The sequence below is a fragment of the Spea bombifrons genome, chromosome 12, assembly GCF_027358695.1.
Source record: "Spea bombifrons isolate aSpeBom1 chromosome 12, aSpeBom1.2.pri, whole genome shotgun sequence".
Taxonomy (NCBI): Eukaryota; Metazoa; Chordata; class Amphibia; order Anura; family Pelobatidae; genus Spea; species Spea bombifrons.
In genome coordinates this window covers 20001797-20021928 of record NC_071098.1, presented here as the reverse complement: position 1 = coordinate 20021928, position 20132 = coordinate 20001797, and the positions used below count along the sequence as shown (strand labels likewise).

General features: G+C 41.4%; 1 protein-coding gene across 1 annotated transcript in view; it reads left to right on the top strand.

Annotated features, from left to right (window-relative positions):
• LOC128469655 (serine/threonine-protein kinase SBK2-like) overlaps window positions 1-20132 on the top strand; it is a 58750-nt gene that overhangs the window by 19073 nt on the left and 19545 nt on the right. The window contains exons 2-3 of the mRNA XM_053451475.1: window positions 8255-8432; window positions 8563-8765. Of these exons, the coding sequence (XP_053307450.1) occupies window positions 8267-8432; window positions 8563-8765 (369 nt within the window). The 5' untranslated portion in view covers window positions 8255-8266. The remainder of the gene's footprint in view (window positions 1-8254; window positions 8433-8562; window positions 8766-20132) is intronic.

The window sequence follows — 20132 nt, the reverse complement described above, 5'->3', positions numbered from 1 at the left end:
CAAATCTCATCACTCACATCCCCTCACAAATCCCATCACTCACATCCCCTCACAAATCCCATCAGCCACATCCCCTCACAAATCCCATCAGCCACATCCCCTCACAAACCCCATCAGCCACATCCCCTCACCAATCCCATCAGTATACAGGGGATGTATCAAGTGAGGGGATTAAGGGATACAATGGGTTTCCCCCACCTGTGTTATCCCCCCTGTAGTGCGGGTGCCGTCTGGGCCGACAGGGCTGTGCTGGCTGATTAAGAGCCCCAGCCAGATTATAGGATCGTCTCTTTGAAGGCTGGAGCTGCAGTCACATTCAAACCGGGTACACATAAATATAATAATAATAATAACAGTGAAGATCAGACAGGGTTCGTCACACCCGCCCTGCCCAGACAGTCCGGTGCCAAACTCGGGCCACCAACCCCCGCAATGTCCACATACCCTTACGCCATCGTTCTCGGGGTGATCCCGAAGGAGTGGAGGCGATCCCGGGATACCAATGGATAGCTCGGGGTCCTGAGGGTATCCTGTCCAAAAAGCGACACAATCCACCGTGGGGACCCTGAGGGGGCAGCAGTTCAATGTCTTGATCAATGGTCAATTACTCTAGTCACCCAATCAAAAAAATCAATAAGATTTGTTTGGCATGATCTTCCTGAGGTAAACCCATGTTGTTTTTGATCTTGAAACCCATGTGACTTCAGATGTCCAACAATCCCGTCCTTTAACATAGTTTCCATTAATTTCCTCACAGACTAACTGGCCTGTAGTTACCCGACTCCTCCCTACTGCCTTTTTTGTGAATAGGCACAACATTCGCTCATTTCCAATCCCCTGGGACGACTCCCGTTACCAATGATTCGTTAAATAAATCAGTTAACGGTTTTGCTAGTACACCATAACACTCTTTTAATAACTTGGGGTGTGTCCATCAGGCCCCATCGACTTATTTGTCTTTAACTTAGACAACTGAAGTAGAACCTCCGCCTCGATAAATTCACATATTTCAAATGACTCTTTTTTTCCTAATTGAGGTCTCATTCCCTCATTTTCATTTGTAAAAATTGAACCAAAATAGGCAGTCAGCTAGATCTTCTTCTACATATATTCCTTCTTTTGTTTTTAATCTAACTAACCCTTGTTTTACTTTCCTTTTCTCATTTATATATCTAAAAAACGTTTTATCTTTTTTACTGACAGGCAAATTTCTCTTCTGCCTGTGATTTGGCTTTCTTTGCTTGTTTCTACCTAATTTTATAGATCTGTCTATACTTTGGGTATTTTTTTTATTTACTAAAGGCTAACTTCTTGTGTTTTACGATTTTGGCCACTTCTGCGGAGTACCACAGCGGTTTCTTTATTTTTTTACTCTTACTGACCAGCTTAATACAAATTTCTGTTATCTTCAATAATACAATTTTTAAATAATCCCATTTCTCCTGGACACCATTTAAATTGCCCCAGTCTGATAATGACTCCTCTACACATATTCTCATTTTAGAAAAGTCAGCTTTTCTAAAATCTAAAACTTTTGTTTTTGTGTGGTGTGACTCAGTCACTGTTCGTATATTAAACAACACAGACTGATGATCACTAGATCCCAAACTTTCACCTATAGAAATATCCGTTAACAAATCTCCATTTGTAAACACTAAATCCAATATGGCCTCCTTACGAGTTTGCTCCCTTCACTGTCATTTTAGCTATTTCCTTCACTAGTAGATTATCTAGTTCTTCTACTTGTCCTGGGGGCCTATAAATCACACCGACATTTGCCAAATTGTACTGTAACCCAAACCGACTTTATGTTCTCCTCACCAACTTGTGTTAACTTAGATTTTATGTTATTTTTCACATATAGGGCCAGCCCTCCCCCTTTTTTCCCTTTCTGTCTTTTCTATATAAAGAATACCCCGGTATTGATATGTCCCAGTCATTTTTCTCATTATACCATGTTTCAGTAACAGCCACTATATCAGCATTCTCAGTTGCCACAACTGTTACAAGTCTGTGGATCTTATTCCCTAAACCGTGAGCGTTTGCAGACATGACCTTTAGCTTGTCATTTAACACTAAAGCTGCAATCACTTTCTGTCTTTGTTTTCTGGGACAAAATATATGCTTCTCCCTATTATCTGTATATTCCTAGTTTAGAATCTCCTCCAACCGTCTAGCCATTCTCTCCCCAAGCACATTGGACCCTCTTGCATTTAGGTGCAACCCATCACGACTATAGAGATTGTACCCCAAAGCAAAATCAGCCCAGTGCTCTAAAAACCCAAAGCCCTCCTTCTTACAAGACTTCAGCCATGCATTTAGCTGCCTAATCTCCGCTGCCTTTCTGGTGTAGCGCATGGCACAGGTAATATCTCTGAGAATACTACCTTGGAGGTCCTTTTTTTAATCTTACTCTGTAACTCCCTAAAATTACCTTTTAAGACACTCCATCTTCCTCTTACTATGTCATTGGTGCCAATGTGCACCAAGACAGCTGGATCCTTACCAGCCCCTCCCAATAATCTATCCACTCTGTCTGCAACATGCCAAACCCAGGCACCCGGGCAGGGGAGGGCTGGCAGCCTAAGGCCTGGGGGCGGCAAGTCTGGTCAAGTGGCCCGTTGCGCCACCGAATCAGCCCACCATCCATGCCCATCTTTTCCAATTTTCTAACGCATATTAATGTAATGTGATGGGATTGGGAGTACATCAGTACGCTAAAAAAAGTCATCATACACGTGATGCCTGAAGCCACAATTTACCGCCACTAATTCTTTCTAATAAAATATGCAAATTGAAATAGAGTAAATAACACAAAACCTTTACTTTTCCTCCCATTGATTTCTCGGCCTATAAAATATTGTCCTCTGAAGTGACTACAAATTCAAGAGGGCGTTTTATCTCTGGATAAGTAAAAATTTTATTTGTTCAATTTATTCCTACAGAAAATAAAGTGCCAGGAAACAGATGACTAAATACACACACACACCAGCATGGGTGTAGGAACCCCTCACAATCTGGGTATAAAATGGGCATTTTTCTCCATCAGATACCTCTTTCCTCACTATCCCCTACCCCACTTTCTCCCCATCTCTTTTTTTGCAAACAAGTACAATAATATATAACTTGAAACACTGGTAAAAATAATGTACATTTAATACAGTAAATATAGGAAAAAACAGCTAAAGTACAGGCTCTGCAACATCGACACACCAAACACACACACCAGGACAGGCTCTGCCACACTGACACCCAAACACACAAACCAGGACAGGCTCTGCCACATCAGCACCCAAACACACACACACCAGGACAGGCTCTGCCACACCGACACCCAGACACACACACCAGGACAGGCTCTGCCACACCAACACCCAGACACACACATCAGGACAGGCTCTGCCACACTGACACCTGCATCAGTACGAATTAATCTACACAAAGTATAAAAAATGCTTTTCACACTGGCTAGTTTTTTGTGTGTTCCGCCCCTTGTGTATTGATGCCCCAGCCAGGGCCCCCTTTGGTTTTAATGTATTCCCCCCACACCCTTGTGTATTGCCCCATGTGCATTTATGCCCCAACACCCTTGTGTATTGATTTATGTGATTTCCCCAGCCAGCCCCTCTCCCTTGTCTATTGATGCCCCCTTTTGTACTGGTTAATGTACCCATGTGTATTGCTCCCAGCCACCCACCACTCTTTGTGTATTGGTTTATACGATGCCGCAACCACCCTGTTGTGTACTTATACCCCCAGCCACCCCCTTTTTGTATTTAATTGTTGTCTCAAGGAACCCCATCCCTCTGAATATGGGTCCCCTTCAGCGCCGGTCCAAGACATTGTGCCAGAAAAGTGCCGCAAAAAGTCCCACGGCGTGAAAAGAAAGGTGAAATATAACATTATTATGCCCAGGCTCAGCCTGGAATTAACCCAACTCAATAAAATAATATAATAATAAAATGTTTGTTTTTTTCAAAGAGTGAGAGCTCCCCACGGGGATCTGTCACAGTGTCAGATGTGTGTGTGTATATATATATATATATATATATATATATATATATATATATACGTGTTAGACATGCATTTTTAACTACATAATATGTACTTATGTCTTTGAAGTAAAGACAAAGATTGAAATATGACTTAACAACCGAACTGTGCAGTTTCTTTAATATTAGCCCCTGCTGACAATATATATATTAATATTAGCCCCTGCTGCCAATATATATATAAATATTAGCCCCTGCTGTCAATATGCATCAATATTATATCCTGCTGCCAATATATATATATATATATATATATATATATATAACTATTAGACCTTGCTGCCAGTACATTTTATAGTGAAACATTTCAAAAGCATTTCCTTGGGCCCCGCTTCACGCTCCTTAGTATGCGATCACTCCCTCCGCTCCAGCTCCACAAAATAGGTATAGATCAAATAAACAACACATAAAACAGCACATGCATGTATAGATCAACTGAATAAGACACAAACCTACATAACTACATACATAAATAATGTATGGAAACATCGCATTGCATTGCACATGTGAACTCAACACTGAAGGCATAGAATCAGACAAACAAATCCTGTATTTGCAGGTATACAATAATACCGTATGGAAACATAGCATTGCAGGTATAGATCCACTGGAAATCACATGTAAACTCAGCACTGATGGTATAGATCAAATAAACACACAAACCCTGCTTTGCAGGTATAGATCAATTGGAATTCGCATAAAAACTCAGCAATAAAGGTAAAACCCCCTAAATTACAGGCACAGATCACAGGTTGCACACCAAAATGCCAGCCCTGTCGTCCACACTGCCCACATAGAACCTGACAAGCACCCAGATAACACACATAGGACCTGCCATCTTTGTCCCCAAACAGCCCAGCATGAGTCAACTTTTTCACCAAACAGCCCCGTCTGTGCCATCTTTGTCACAGAAACACCCTGCCTGTGCCATCTTGCACAAATCCATCTATAATACACTTTTACAGTCACTCACTAATTCACACTTTCATTCACATAATCGTTTATTCTCTCACTCACACAAATCATTTACACATATTCATTAATGCATTCTCACAAATTCATTCATTATCTCCCTCATTCAGACAATTCATCCACACATTAATTCATACTCTTCCTCATTCAGACAATTCATCCACACACTAATTCATGTATTCTCTCACTCAATCTCACTCTTTATTCATTTCAATATATTTCAATATAATCTACCCCTCTCTCCCTCCCCATAACTTAACCCCCTTCCAGATATGCCTTATACCCCCAATATGCCACTCTGCCTCCCTGATATGCTACTCTGCCCCCCCCCGATATGCCTTATACCCCTATATGCTACTCTGTCCCTCAGAAATGCCTTATACCCCCTATATGCCACTCTGCCCCACAGACTCACCAGTGCACCCCGAGACTTGCACGTATACAACCTCCGCTGCTACTCAGCGCTTCCATGACTGAACACCGGAAGGTCATGTGCTCCATCATAGAAGCCCTAGCGGAAGATATGTAGAAGATGATATCGGTCTAGCTCAATTAATATTTTTGTTTGGTTTTTACAGGTGAAAATGAAGGAAAGGGACATCAGTTAGGAAAAAAGACTAATGAATCATTTGATACATGTGAGATTATAGAGGAAGACAAATAAATTGATGGGGCCTGATGGGATACACCCAAAGTTATTAAAAGAGCTTTGTGGTCTACTAGGAAAATTATTAATGAATGTATTCAACCAATCAGTATTAACAGGAGTAGTAGAAGATTGGACATTAGTGAATGTTGTGCCATTCACAAGAAAGGTAGTGGGGAAATTAATGTAAACTATGTTAAAGAATAGGATTGTTGAACATTTATAGGGAGATCATGCCAAACTAATCTTATTGATTTTTGATAGGGTGACTAAAATAATAAATAAATCAAGATCAATACGTCATTGCTGCTAAACTACTGAATCATAATGTGTACTTTTTAGGTTTTTTTTTACATCATGACATAGTGTAATATGTCATGTATTGTTGTTCATGTGAGGTTGTATTTACCTAATTTTTAGACCTGCTAAGGGAAAGGTAATTATTATTATTATGTCCTGATATGTAAAACCATATAATTCAAAGAGGGCATACTTCGTTTTCACACAACTGTAGGTGGGTTACTAAACTGGTTCATGGATTGCAGGATAAAACCAACCAAGAAAGGTTAAATATACATACATATTGTATGTGACAGACGTGACAGACAGGGGCGGGCTGGGACGGGGGGGCAATTGCCCCACAGGCCGCCCTGAATCTACATGAAACGGCCGCGCAGCTGCCCATTTAAGTGGCCGATTCAGCCACGCCAGGGCCGTCTTTAATGCCCGCAGCATCCGCAGTGGGCTGGCCAGCATGCCTACACAGTGCCGCCCAGTGTCCTGTTCCGTGTGACTCCGCCCCCCTTTGAGCGGCACGTCACATCGTTAATGAGATGGGACAGCTAAAAGAGCACGTTGGAGGACAGCAGCAGTGAAGGATGGCAGCAAAAACATAAGTATTAAAAAATAAAAAAAATAGTTGGAGTAATAGGCGCAAGCGGAGCCATATTCAAATGGTTGGCTGGGGCATCAATACACAAGGGGGAAAAACAAACAAATAGCAAACCAGTGTGGAAAGCATTTTGGATGTGGGTGTAGGTGTGGCAGAGCTTGTCCTGGTGTGTGTGTGTTTGGATATCGGTGTGGCAGAGCCCGTCCTGCTGTCTGTGTGTTTGGCTGTCCGTGTAGCAGAGCATGTCCTGGTGTGTGTGTTTTTGGGTGTCGGTGTGGCAGAGCATGTCCTGGTGTGTGTGTGTGTTTGGATATTGGTGTGGCAGAGCCTGTCCTGGTGTCTGTGTGTTTGGCTGTCTGCGTGGCAGAGCCTGTCCTGGTGTGTGTTTTTGGGTGTCAGTGTGGCAGAGCCTGTCCTGGTGTGTGTGTTTGGGTGTCGGTGTTGCAGAGCCTTTATTGGTGTCAGGGCAGGCTGTTTGTGGACAAAATTGGCTCACGCTGGGCTGTTTGGGGACAAAGTTGGCTCACTCTGGACTGTAATTTGTTAATGTTATCTTGGTGCTGGTCGGGTTCTATGTGGGCAGTGTGGACACCAGGGCTGGCTTTGGGGGTGTGCATCCCGTGATCTATGCCTGTAATTTAGGGGGTTTTATCTATACCTTTAATCCTTAGTTGTTATGTGATTTCCAGTTGATCTGTACCTGCAAAGCTGGGTTTGTGTGTTATTCTGTTGATCTGAATCTGCTATGCCATGTTTCCATACATTATTTATGTATCCATGCAAATACAGGTATTTCTTCTTCAGTTGATCTATACATGCACGTGCTGTTTACATGTGTTGTTTATTTGATCTATACCTGAACTACAGGGAGTAAGTAAAAGAGAGGTGTGGCTTAGTGAATGAGGGACAAAGGGACTCTGGGGATGATTACAGGGGAGAGGATCTCTCAATGTCACAGTAGGGTCAGGAGGAGGGAAGACTGTACTGACTAATCAATGGTCAGTGTGGCAGGGGCCCAAGAAAATGCCTAGGGTCCAATTTTTCCATATTTAAATTTTTTTTTGTTATAAAGATTAGCTGTTTTTTTAATGTATTAAACATAAATTATTTTACTCCCAGTCCCTTCACATTACATCAATATGCGTTAGAAAATCAGGAAAAGATGGGCATGGATGGTGTGCTGATTGGGTGGCGCAACGGGCCACTTGACTAGACTTGCCCCCCCAGGCCTTAGGCTGCCATCCCTCCCCTGGTGAAAGAGGGGATATGATAGAAATGTTTAATTACATAAAGGGAATCAACATGATTAAAGGAGGATAGTATATTTAAAATAAGAAAAACTACCAAATAAATAGGACATAGTCATAATATGTCTTTACAGAGAGAGTAGTAGAGGAATGAAATAGCCTTCCAGCTGGGGTTGTTAGTACAGTAGGGAGTTAAAGCATGCATGGGATAGGCATAAGGCTATCCTAGCTATAACATAAGGCCAGGGACTAAGGAAAGTATTCTAAAGTTGGACAGACTGGATGGGCTGAATGGTTTTTATCTGCCGACACAGTCTATGTTTCAATGCTAAATGTGTTGTTGGAAAAACAAGAAACTGTTATGAATTATTTTACAGTTTGTTACATTTGCAAAAGTAGTATTTATTAAGTGTTATTTATTAAGTTTTTTTTAATTTTCTGCTAGGATTAATAAAACATGAATATGAGTGGTGGTTCAGAGGCAGCCAGAAATCTCGAGGAAATGATTCAACTTACTGCCCAGAGCCTAATCAGAATGGAGATAGCTGATCACTATAAAGTCGTTAAAGAACTTGGAAAGGGAAAATATGGGCAAGTGACACTAGTTATCCATCGACAGAAAGGTAAACTTAACAAATAATGTGTAACTTTCAAAAGGATTAATGGAATTTTGTAACATGAACATCTTACATGTTGGTAATACAAGCTTGTTTCTGTTATTCTCACAAATGTCTTTTTATCATTATTTTTAAGGGACACCCATGGCATTAAAACTCCTTCCAAAGACAAGCACAAAACAGCACCACTTCCTATATGAATACTGTATTGCTCTTTCTCTCTCAGCTCATCCTAATATCATTGGAATGTACGGTATAGCATTTGAATCAACACAGCATTACGGTTTTCTCTATGAAGCTGCTCTGCAAAGGGATTTGATATCCATCATAAAGCCTAGAGTAAGCACTAATTTTATTTGAAACTAAAATGTCAATATAAAGAAAAATATATTGCAGTATAAACAGATTATTAGAGACTGAGATCAGTACTCATCACACACTCATCAGATTTCACATATACATTTATAAAACAAGATGTATTTACATGGGATGCCGTTTTAAGCTTGATTCAGCTCAGTGCCTTCAGCACCATCCATGCTTCCTTAGTGTTAAGGGTCAAGGCAAACAGCATATAGTAGCTCTCTGTCCAGGGTTACCAGAAGAACTAAACAAAGACAGGACAGTTACACATTTGGCAGCTATTCATTGTTGTTTTGTTTTTGTGGTTCTTGTATGTACGCTCTACACACACACACTTTGCGCCGGGAGTTCTTGTTTAGTCAGATCTGAAACTTAATTTATAGCTTCATATATATATTTTCCCATCAAATTGCATATTACATCTGAATTCCTTTTCAAGGGTCTGAAATGATACACTACAGTTAATCGTATTATCAGGTCCACTAAAAGGTATTTTTGTAAGCAACTTCTATGGGTAAACTGAAACTCATGTGCAACAGCTGCAAAGGCAGGGCATCTTAGGGGCAGGCTGGGTCAGAACTAGAGTATCAAGAAGCAAGGAGACAAAATATACATAGATAGGACTACCTTGGAAAGATTTACCTTGATGGAGTTGAGTCTTTTGCATGTTCGTTAACGATGTAACTATGTAAATCAGGAGACAGGAACACCAACAGACGAGCTGAGAGGATACCAAAGCATGACCAAACAAGTAGTTAGATGGAGCAGGCAAGACAGAATCTAGTTGAATACTATGTAATTCAAATTCACCCGCATATATATTCACCATAGGATCATTTGTGTCTACTTCTACACCATCATAGTTTTCTTTTTATTTTTTTACATCTTGGAACCGGTTTACAAGAGCGCCCCTTAGTGTTTTGGTGCTACAGCAGAGACAGAACCGTAGCTTTTGTCTTCAGGCTTTCTTCTCATGGATCAAATGTCCTCAAGCCAGTCTTACTTGCACAAGCTCTAACTGTGAATAAGCAACAGAAGCAGGAGAAAATTGTGTTTCCAGGGTAGCATTAACAGGACACACGAAGAGCATTCTAGATTTCATTATACACATATCAACCTAAAACTTTACTGGAAGGTAAACTTGTAGTTCAGTAAAGGCTGTGTCTTCTATAGCAGAGGTAACAGTAGACCCATGTGTGGTAGCCATTGCAAGAAGAGCGGTGATTGCAGATGTTGCAACTAGGCTTGCAGACAAGGGAGAGCTGGCACCTTCTGGCCTGGGGGGGCAGGTAAAGTCATGAGGCTTATTAAAAATGATCCAATCATTAATGTAATGTATGTGGTTGCTGCTTGTATATTACATTCAAAAGGGAAGGTAAAGTTGGTATACAGACCAACATCACCTTCCCGAACCATTTACCCATTACTAGCCTATATATTTATATTTTTAGGTTGCACTGTGATGATATATGCATGGAACAGAAACCTAATCTGTAGTAATGCCCTATCACTATATAACAGGCAATTTTACCTTTTAACATTGGTATACAGGAGGCTCAAAGGGCTCTGCAATTAAAGTCTGCAATAGGAATTGGAGCACTCAGGAATTGGAAACCTACTGCTTTGACTTTAGTAGTACCATATTTGCTTGATTATAAGACGACCCTGATTATAAGACAACCCCTCAAAATGTGAATATTAATTTAGAAAAAAAGAAAAAGCCTGAATATAAGACTACCCTATAGGAAAAAAGTTTAACTAGTAAATATTAATTCACATGTAAACTATTTTTTCATATTTAATAAAAACTATGAAATAAAAAAATGCATTTGTTTTTATTTGCCAACCTGCCCCCAGTTATGCACATCTGCCCCAGATTTGCCACTTTGCCCCCAAGATATGCCTTATGCCCTCCAGATATGCCTTAAACCCCCCTCTATGCCACTGCAATGCACGCAGACAACCTCCGCAGCTACCCGGAACTTCCACTGGGGCTTCTCTGGCGGAGCACTGGAAGGTCATGGCAGCAGTGGAGGTTGTCTGTGCACATCGCACAGATGTTCACTCGCTGCCACAGAGGAGGATCCAGGTCCCCTGCAGCGGTGTGGGGGATCTTAGTCTTATAGTCAGACCTCTATTTGCTGAGAAAAAACCTTGTCTTATATTCGGGCAAATACGATATATTGACTTGATATTCACCATTTAATTAATTAAGGGAGGGGTCAGTTCACCTGTGTGGAGATTTGTCTGTTAAAAGCTCAGTAGTATTGGAATTGGAACACTGAGAAATATTACCTGTGCCATGCGTAACTGCAGAAAGACAGCGGGAGATCAGGGAGGTCAATGTGGGGCTGAAGACTTGGTGTAAGAAGGAGGGCTTTGGGTTTTTAGAACACTGGGCTGTTTTTACACTTAGGTGTAGTCTTTATAGTAGTGATGGATGCACCTGAATGTAAGAGGGTCTGCTGTGTTAGGGGATAGGATGACCGGAAGGTTGGAGGAGTATTTAAATTAGGTAATGGAGGGGGCAAGGACATTAACCCCTTGATGACAATTGACGGTCCAGGCACATCATGCACAAACATCCTGTTAGTGACAATTGACGTGCCAGGACCATCATGGCTTTTAACGGGTGTAGAAAGCTATCTACTTTTGCTTTCTGCACCCATATATATATAAATATATAAAATATTTGTATCACCAAGTTCTCAAATTAGCACTTTATCTTCAAACAATTCTCGCATGGAAAAATGCACTAATGCAGAGGCCTGGAGTGACAGACCTTGTGCTCCCATGATAGAATGGAAGATAGAAGATAATGGATGATGGAAGATGATTGAAGATGATAAAAGTAAGAGATAAGGAGAAAATATTATAAAGGCTGTGTATATGTGTGTGTTTGTAAGCTGGTGTGTGCCTGTATGGGCAGTGTGCCTGTATGGGCAGTGTGCGTGTATATGGGCAGGGTGTGTGTAAGAGCAGTGTAGGTATTTGTGTGTTTGTAAGCTGGTGTGTGTGTGTGTGTGTGTGTGTGAGTGAGTGTGTGTAAAGGCAGGAGAGTGTGAGGGCAGTGTATGTGTTTATGGGCACATGTGTGTATGGACAGGCTTGTGTAAGGGCAGTGTATGTGTATATGTGTGCTTATTGGCACGTGTGTGTATGGGCAGGTGTGTGTAAGGGCAGTGTATGTGTATATGCGTGTTAATGGGCAGGTGTGTGTAAAGGCAGTTATGTGTAAGGGCAGTGTGTGTGTAAGAGCAGTGTAGGTATTTGTATGTTTGTAAGCTGGTGTGTGTGTATATGTGTGTGTAAAGGTTGTGCAAGGACAGTGTATATGTATATGCGTGTTAATGGACAGCTATGTGTAAAGGCAGTGTGTTAGAGCAGTGTATGTGTAAATGTGTGTTTATGGGCAGTCGTGTGTAAGGGCAGTGTATGTGTATATTATTATTATTATCTTTTATTTATATAGCGCCAACAGTTTACACAGCGCTTAATACAATACATATATTCAAGGGGTATGAAAAGACGAGAATTGACAGACTAAGACAAACCGATACATTAGGTGGAGAGCCCTGCTTACAAGCTTACAATCTTGAGTTAATGGGCAGGTGTGTATAAAGGCAGTGTGTAAGGGCAGTGTAAATAAAATAACCTCTGTAAAAAAAAATAGCTGGGGGCACAATTTTCCATTCTTGCCTTGATGCAAAAGGAGCTAGCTACGGCTCTGTTTGTATCTACTATTAACTGACAATGTGGAGCTGTTTTCAAATATTCAAGTATGAGCGCAATTGGGAAGTAGTGATCATAATATGGTGCAGTTTGAAATTAATAGTAAAAAGCTGCTGTAAGTGTTACCAAGACATTTAACTTTAAAAAAGCAAATATCAACAAGTTAAGTACATGCTTGCAGATAATTAATTGGGATGACCTCTGTGTCTAAAGAGATACAAAAGACAAGTGAAGTATATTTAAACTTCAAAAATATATTTCTAAACATGTTCCATTAGGAAGTAAATCCACAAGAAAGAAACTAAAACCAATGTGGATGAATAAAAGTGTCAAGTAATGCAAAAAAAGAAATTGGCATTTAAACTGTATACGTCAGAGGGCTCAGTGGCATCATATGTCAAGTATAAAGATGCCAACCGAGCTTGCAAAAGGGCTATTAGACTGGCTAAATTTAACAATGTGTAGAAAGTGAAAGGAATGAAACCCAGTGTCAAAAAGAATGAATAGAATGTGAGAAAGAAAATACTTACCTTTCCTTTGATCGGGTTTACAGCAGCAACCCTACAAACACTATCCACGGAATGTTGAAAAAGGGTATAAACACGACTTCTGTCTAGGGGCGCTTGAAACTCACGATCTCAATCACTCGGATAAAACAAATAACAGATACGAAAAAATATAGTGTGATACGGTAAGACACTTTGGAACTTCAGGACAAAACTTCAATGGTTCCACTCACAATATGCATAAACCTTTTAAGCCTTCAACAGCCAACTCCTTGGTGTGTGTCAATTCGTCAACCCCACGGACATGGAAGAAAATAAATCTACCATAGGGTGATATCTTTATTTATTTATTTATTTACTCCTTGTATTAGATCATGGCACATAAAATAATTTCTTCATGAATTTTTGAACACATACCACTTTTTAACAATACACATTAATAGGTATGTGATTCACATAAGCATTTGCACTTTTGCACTGACACTGACTCAGAGGAACTTGGGATCCACAGGATTCACATCAGGAACTTCACCAAAGACCACGACAACTCCTGGACAACATATCAAATTTGCTTGATATATCCATCTAAATGTGAGTGCATCCAATTACTGCATATATACTGGTTTAGAAAGATATCACCCTATGGTAGATTTCTTTTCTTCCATGTCCGTGGGGTTGACGAATTGACACACACACCAAGGAGTTGGCTGTTGAAGGCTTAAAAGTTTTATGCATATTGTGAGTGCAACCACTGACGTTTTGTCCTGAAGTTCCAAAGTGTCTTACCTTATCACACTATATTTTTTCGTATCTGTTATTTGTTTTATCCGAGTGACTGAGATCGTGAGTTTCAAGCGCCCCTAGACAGAAGTTGTGTTTGTAAATTTAACAATGAAAAGATGATAGCCAAGGGGATCAAAACAAATCCAAAAATATTTTTTAAGTACATTAATGCCACAAAATTTAGGAGTGACAATGTAGGTCTTTTGAAATCTAGAGATGGTGAGTTAATTAGTGAGGATCAAGAAAGGCAGCAATTCAAAATGCCTTTTTCCCCCTCTGTATATAACAAAGAAGAGCCATTACCTGCTGATTCAGCACAACAGCACTACAGAAACCTTAAATCAATTGTGGGAATGGCTGACTCAAGCTAAAGTTTTTAAATAATTAAGTAAGCTTAAGGTAGAAAAAGCTCCAGGGCCAAATGGGACACACACACACATGGATACTACAGGAAGTTAGTTAAGAAATAGCCAGACCATTGTTTTTGATTTTCAAAAAATCTTTCCAGTTGGGAATTGTATCAAAGGACTGGCATACAACTGATGTGGTTCCCATTTTTAAAAAAAGGATCCAAATCTGAGCCTGTTAAATCTGTGGTGGGGAAATTGTTTGAGAGTTGGCATACAGGAATATATTGTAAACAATGATATCCTCAGTAGGAGTCGGCACGGTTTTGTGAAGGACAGATCATGTCAGACCAATTTAATTGCGTTCTATGATGTTGTGAGTAAATGTGTATAGATCAGGGTGTTTCTGTAGATGTTGTCGGTCTAGATTTTGCAATAGCATTTGGCGCTGTTACACACCAGCGGTTATTGCATAAGCTAGGACAAATCGATCTTGTAGAAAATGCCTGTGTTTGGATTAGAAGTTGGCTTAGTGACAGCGTGCAAAGAGTTGTTGTTAATGGTAAATTCTCAAGCTTGACAACAAAGTGCAGTGCCAGTTAGTGGTTGCAAAAGTCAGTGAGGTATTGACATGCATAAAGAGGAGTATTAAATAAGGTAAGGTTTGGGAGATGGAGGAGTCCGGTATGCAGGATAACCCCAGTTTAGGAAGCATAGACAGGGTCAAGTTCACCAAATGTAGCGTAGTCCAGTACACGTTAGCTGGGAGCGCTGGAGCCACTGGAGACACAATGGTGGATCTGGTACTCGCAGATAGCGGGTACTCAGGTGAGTGACTTTGTTGGGGTCCGGTATGCAGACACTGACAAATATCGAGGTGAAAATATCATTTTACCTCTTTATAAAGCAATGATGAGGCCCCACCTTAAATATGCAGTGCAATGTTGGGCACCAGTTTTTAAGAAGGATGTTATAGAGCTAGAGAAAGCCTAGAAACATTGAACTTGTTTTCACTTGAAAAGAGACATCTAAGGGGGGATCTGATCACATTGTACAAATACATACTAGTGATGGGAAGTTCGGATCAGTAAAGTGAATCAGTTCCTTTTGCTGCTTCCCAGTCACTCCCTGCAGTCACACTGACGATTGGCCCCGCCTCTTTATTATAGTCTATGAATCCTCATGCCTTCTACAGCAATGTAATATGTGCCCACACTGCTCAGTAACTAAACTCACAGAAAGTATAAGATTAATATTTGGGGTGCTGAAAGTTAGGGGAGGTGGGTGTTAATTTAGGGACAGTTACGGTCAATGGGGTTTTTAGGGTTAATTTAATGGTAAGGTTAACTTAAGGTGCAGTTAGAGGTAAAGGGCTGCAAACTAAGGGGAATGTAAATCCTGGGGGCAGTGAAGATTAATCCTGTATTTAGTTATACAAGTATAATTGTGTCAGTGTACTGTATACTGATGACTTAAATGTTCTCTGAAGTCTGAATCAATGAACTGGTAGCTCAGAGTTGCTCTGAACGATTCAGCGAACTGATGAATCAGAGTTGCTCTTAACGATTCAGTGAACTGATGAATCAGAGTTGCTCTGAACAATTCTTTGAGTCAGTGAACCAATGATTCATAGTTGCTCTGAACTATTCCGTGAACTGATGAGCTCAGCTGTAACCTGATACCTGAGTCTGTGTGCTGTGCAGATGACTCACTCTAGGATCATATTACCAGTGCAGTTAATGATTCACAAACTGAACGGTTTCAAATAAATTGTTCAGTCTAATGAACTGATTCATCCGGTTCATTGAAAAGAATGGGTTCAAAAGAACGATATGTTCATGAACTGGACATCACTAATATATACAAGGTCAATATAAACAGCTCTCTAGTGATCTGTTCACCAAAAGGTCTCTACAAAAGACACGGGTCATCAGTTGACACTTGAGGAAAGGAGAATTCAGCATCAGAATAGGAAAGGGTTGTTCACAGTAAGAACAATAAGAATATGAAATTATCTGCCTAAAGATGTTGTATTATCTAACTCTGGATATTTTTAAGAAATATCTTAATGCTTTTCTGGTTAAGCATAACATAAAAGGCTACAACTGTTAAAAGGACAGTAGTATTAGCAATTTGATCCAAGAAGGATTTTTTCCCTGTTAGGGCATGTAACGGGTTCACCAAGAGAGCTATAGTAACTCCCAGAGATCACCCACATGTATCCAAAAAGTTATGTTCCTATTGTCTACTTGATGAATTGATCAGTGATGGTCCTATTTCAGTTGTACAGTTTATGTCATAGCTGAAGTCATAACAACTTGTCTTCTTTTACATATAATAATACTTGATACTATGAGTCTCTTGAGTCCCTTTTGTCATTTGAACCTCAGGAGAAAAGTGCATTTCTTCTATTGGAAATTTGGAAAATCTAGTTAGGGAAATTAGAGAATCTAGTTTAGTTAACCTCATGAACTGTTTTCTATTGTGTCTTTCTGTGCATGATATCATCAGAAAGGAGATTATGAGAGATATGAACATGGGTATGATTGAGGGAATAAAAACCTGTTAATTAGAAATTGATAATTTCCAGAAGACCTAAGGCTTGTTTTCCTACTTAGATAGGCTGGGGGAGCCTCCTAGAGTAGATTTCCATGTTGCTACTCTATTCCATAGATCTACTATACCTACTGAGGGTTGTGCCAGCCTTAAAGATCCTATGTACTACAGTAATATGTAGCTATCACCACCTGTGTGACCATGTCACTCTGAGTCAGCTGAAATCTGCCATTACACCTGGTACATCTAGGGATCATCTACTAAAATCCCTCTATAATATTCATTTGGCTGCAGATTGCATGTTTGGTGCATATATTTAGTCCCTGTGTTTGTCAGCTATGGCATCTACCCTTTCTGCTGTGGCTCAACATGTTCTTTGGTTGAAACTGACTCTACAGCTAAGTGCAAGCTGTGTTCCTATTTCATTTGAAGTTTTAACACTGTTTGGTTATAGATTGGATCTACAGACTGAAAAAAACTAAGAATATGCAATAGATCCATGACACATGCTAGAAAAAAGTCCTTCGTTCCTGCAGAGATAATATCCACAACAAGAGCTTCCAAGTCATGCAAACAGCAAAACAAACACCTTAGCCATACTTTTCACCCTTCCAAATATGCTCAGTGCTGATGCCAATTGTCCGTTAGGCCTTTTCTTCAGACAACTTTAGTTCTGCAGGACACATACAGTATATACATGTCCAATTCTTTCTTCCACTTTTCTGTTTGTTGAGAATTGTGATTCCAGATGACCCTGGAGTCTTCAGTTTTTGTCTCTGCAGTCCTGCCTTTCATCTTTCCCAGATTTATTCAAAAAGCATTTGAGGTAGTAAAGGCAGCTCGAGACACCAGGGGTGATGTCCATCCCTTATTTGTACAACTGTCTGATTGCAGACACTTCCACAGATCTTTAACAGATCTGTTAAAGAACCTTAGGTGGTTCATAAAGTTTGAATCCAGACACCATATAGAGGTTTTTAGGGCTTAGTACTTTCAGACTATAAATATAGCTCACACAGCTCTCTGTTCGGTCTAATGTCTGTGGCTTCAGATGTAGTCCCAAAGAAAAAAAAAAAAAAAAAAAAAAACTTTATTTGCAACCATTGCAAGCTATTATGCTCAAACAATAGAACAGTTATGTTATCTAGTGCATGTAAAATTACCCCCTAGGTGGGGAGCTCAGGTGTTTTGGCCTTCCCTTCCTAATTCAGTTGTGAAATTCTACGCCAAACAACAGGCATTTTTAGAGCGCTTTTCTCCCAGTGGGACTCAAAGCGCTTCACAGGGATATAACGTATTGGTGTGGAAATCAAACGTTGTGATGACCGACAGACTTCTTTGAATGTATAAAAGTTTATTCCGGATACAAGCAGCTGCAGGGAGATCTGCACAAAAGCAGGCAGATTTGACAATTTCACACAATATATATACTTTGATCACAAAAGAAAATAAGTACACTCCTACTAAAGGTGTCACGGACTGGGTCCAAGCTGGTGACTGGAAGGACCCAGCGCGCCCGATGTAGTTTGCAGGAGTCACGATGCAGCAGTGGAGTCTGGGGCAGGGCCTGGTTGCAGGGTGACCACACTCGCGCAGGAGTTGAGCACCTAGGGTAGAGCAGCCAAACACCAGCGCCCAGATATGGCAGCAGATGTAGTCCAGAACAAAACTAATCCTGCAGGCACCCTGGAGCAGGCATGAAGCATATCACTGAATCACGTGCAGGATGCTGCAGGCTGGGAGAATTGAAGCTAGGCAAAGGTTAATGTAGCAGACACATAACAACCAAGGGAAAGGGAGACCAGGCAAGAAACATGATATGAGATACACGAGAAGTGGCTAGAAACATGACATGAATAGCGTAAAGTATAAACAGGCACAAGACAAGGAATAAACATAACCTGACAAGACATACATGGTACAGGGCACAACAAAGGACAGGGAAGAAGGCAAGGAACACAGGGGAAGGAGTGAGGAGCCAGAACCCTCGGACGCTTCTTCCTTTAAGCAAGGATAGGAAATCTTAACTGGGACATGGGGAGAGGAGAGAGGAACCGGAATCCTCAGATGATTCAAGGAAGAAGGGCAAAGGTACATAAGAGACAGACAAACATGAATACAGAAACTAGCCTAGGACTACAAGATAACTATTGGAGATTTCGTCACATGATATGGCCATAGTATGCTTAGCCCACCACTACGCCAAAGTACTCCAATGATGGTGGGACCTAACGCTAATCCCTGCTGACAAAGATACAAAACAAACCACACATGTAAACCAAACACACAGCACTGAGACATACCTTAGACTGAAGACTGCAGACTGAGACAAACAGAACACACAGGTGGGGCACACCTAATAAAGGAAGCAGAGCTGAAGCAAAGAGCCGGAGCAGAAGCAAGGAATGGAAAATAGAACAAAGCAAAACGAAATCCAGGAATGGATCAAAGCAAAGCAGAGAAACTACAGCAGGACAGATATGCAGCTCCGCAGCCTGGGCAGAACGTGACACAATCCCCGTCCGAAAGAGCGGCCTCTGGACGCGAACAGAAACATCAACAGAAGGAAGACCCGCTCTCAAACGGAAAACTGAAGAAACAAGTCAACCCAGGAACCAGCATACGGAGACTGAAAAACGTAGGAGTCCTTCGATGACCAGCACTGCCGCTAGTAGACCAATCTCCTCCAAAAACAGGAATCAGAATGTCTGTACAGGAATGAGGAAATTGACTCTAGCTGACTGTAGTTCCAGACGAAGGTAAAGTGGATAGCCACTTGACAGGGCAGACACGGCAGGAACCCACTTGCTGGGCAGACACGACTGGTACAGGTTCAGGGTCAGGCACGGGTTCAGGCACGGTTCAGGCAGACGACAGGCACAGGTTCAGGTTCAGACAACAGGTTGCCCACTTGCAGGGCACACAGCAGGTTGCCCACTTGCAGGGTACTCTACCAGGGTAGCCTGGATGCAGGCACTCATCCTGGGAGTCCACAGTGGGGCGCTGGCCGCAACTCAGGAAACCCTCTTTCAGGGTACACGGCAGGTTGCCCACTTACAGGGTACTCGACTTAGGAGTCCACTTACTGGGGCGCTGGCCGCAACTCAGGAAACCCTCTTTCAGGGTACACGGCAGGTTGCCCACTTACAGGGTACTCAACTTAGGAGTCCACTTACTGGGGCGCTGGCCGCAACTCAGGAACATGGCAGGTACTGGAACAAGGCAGGTACTGGAACAAGGCAGGTACTGGAACATGATAGGAAGCCCACCGGAAGGGCGGACGAGAACGGAGTACCACCGGGCCAGGCACGTGTACTGGTTCATGCACGGGTACCGGCATAAGCTCAGGTAGTGGATCATGCATGCCTACCGGCTCAGGCACAGGTACGGGAAAGGAGGCCCACTGGGAGGGCGGACGAGAA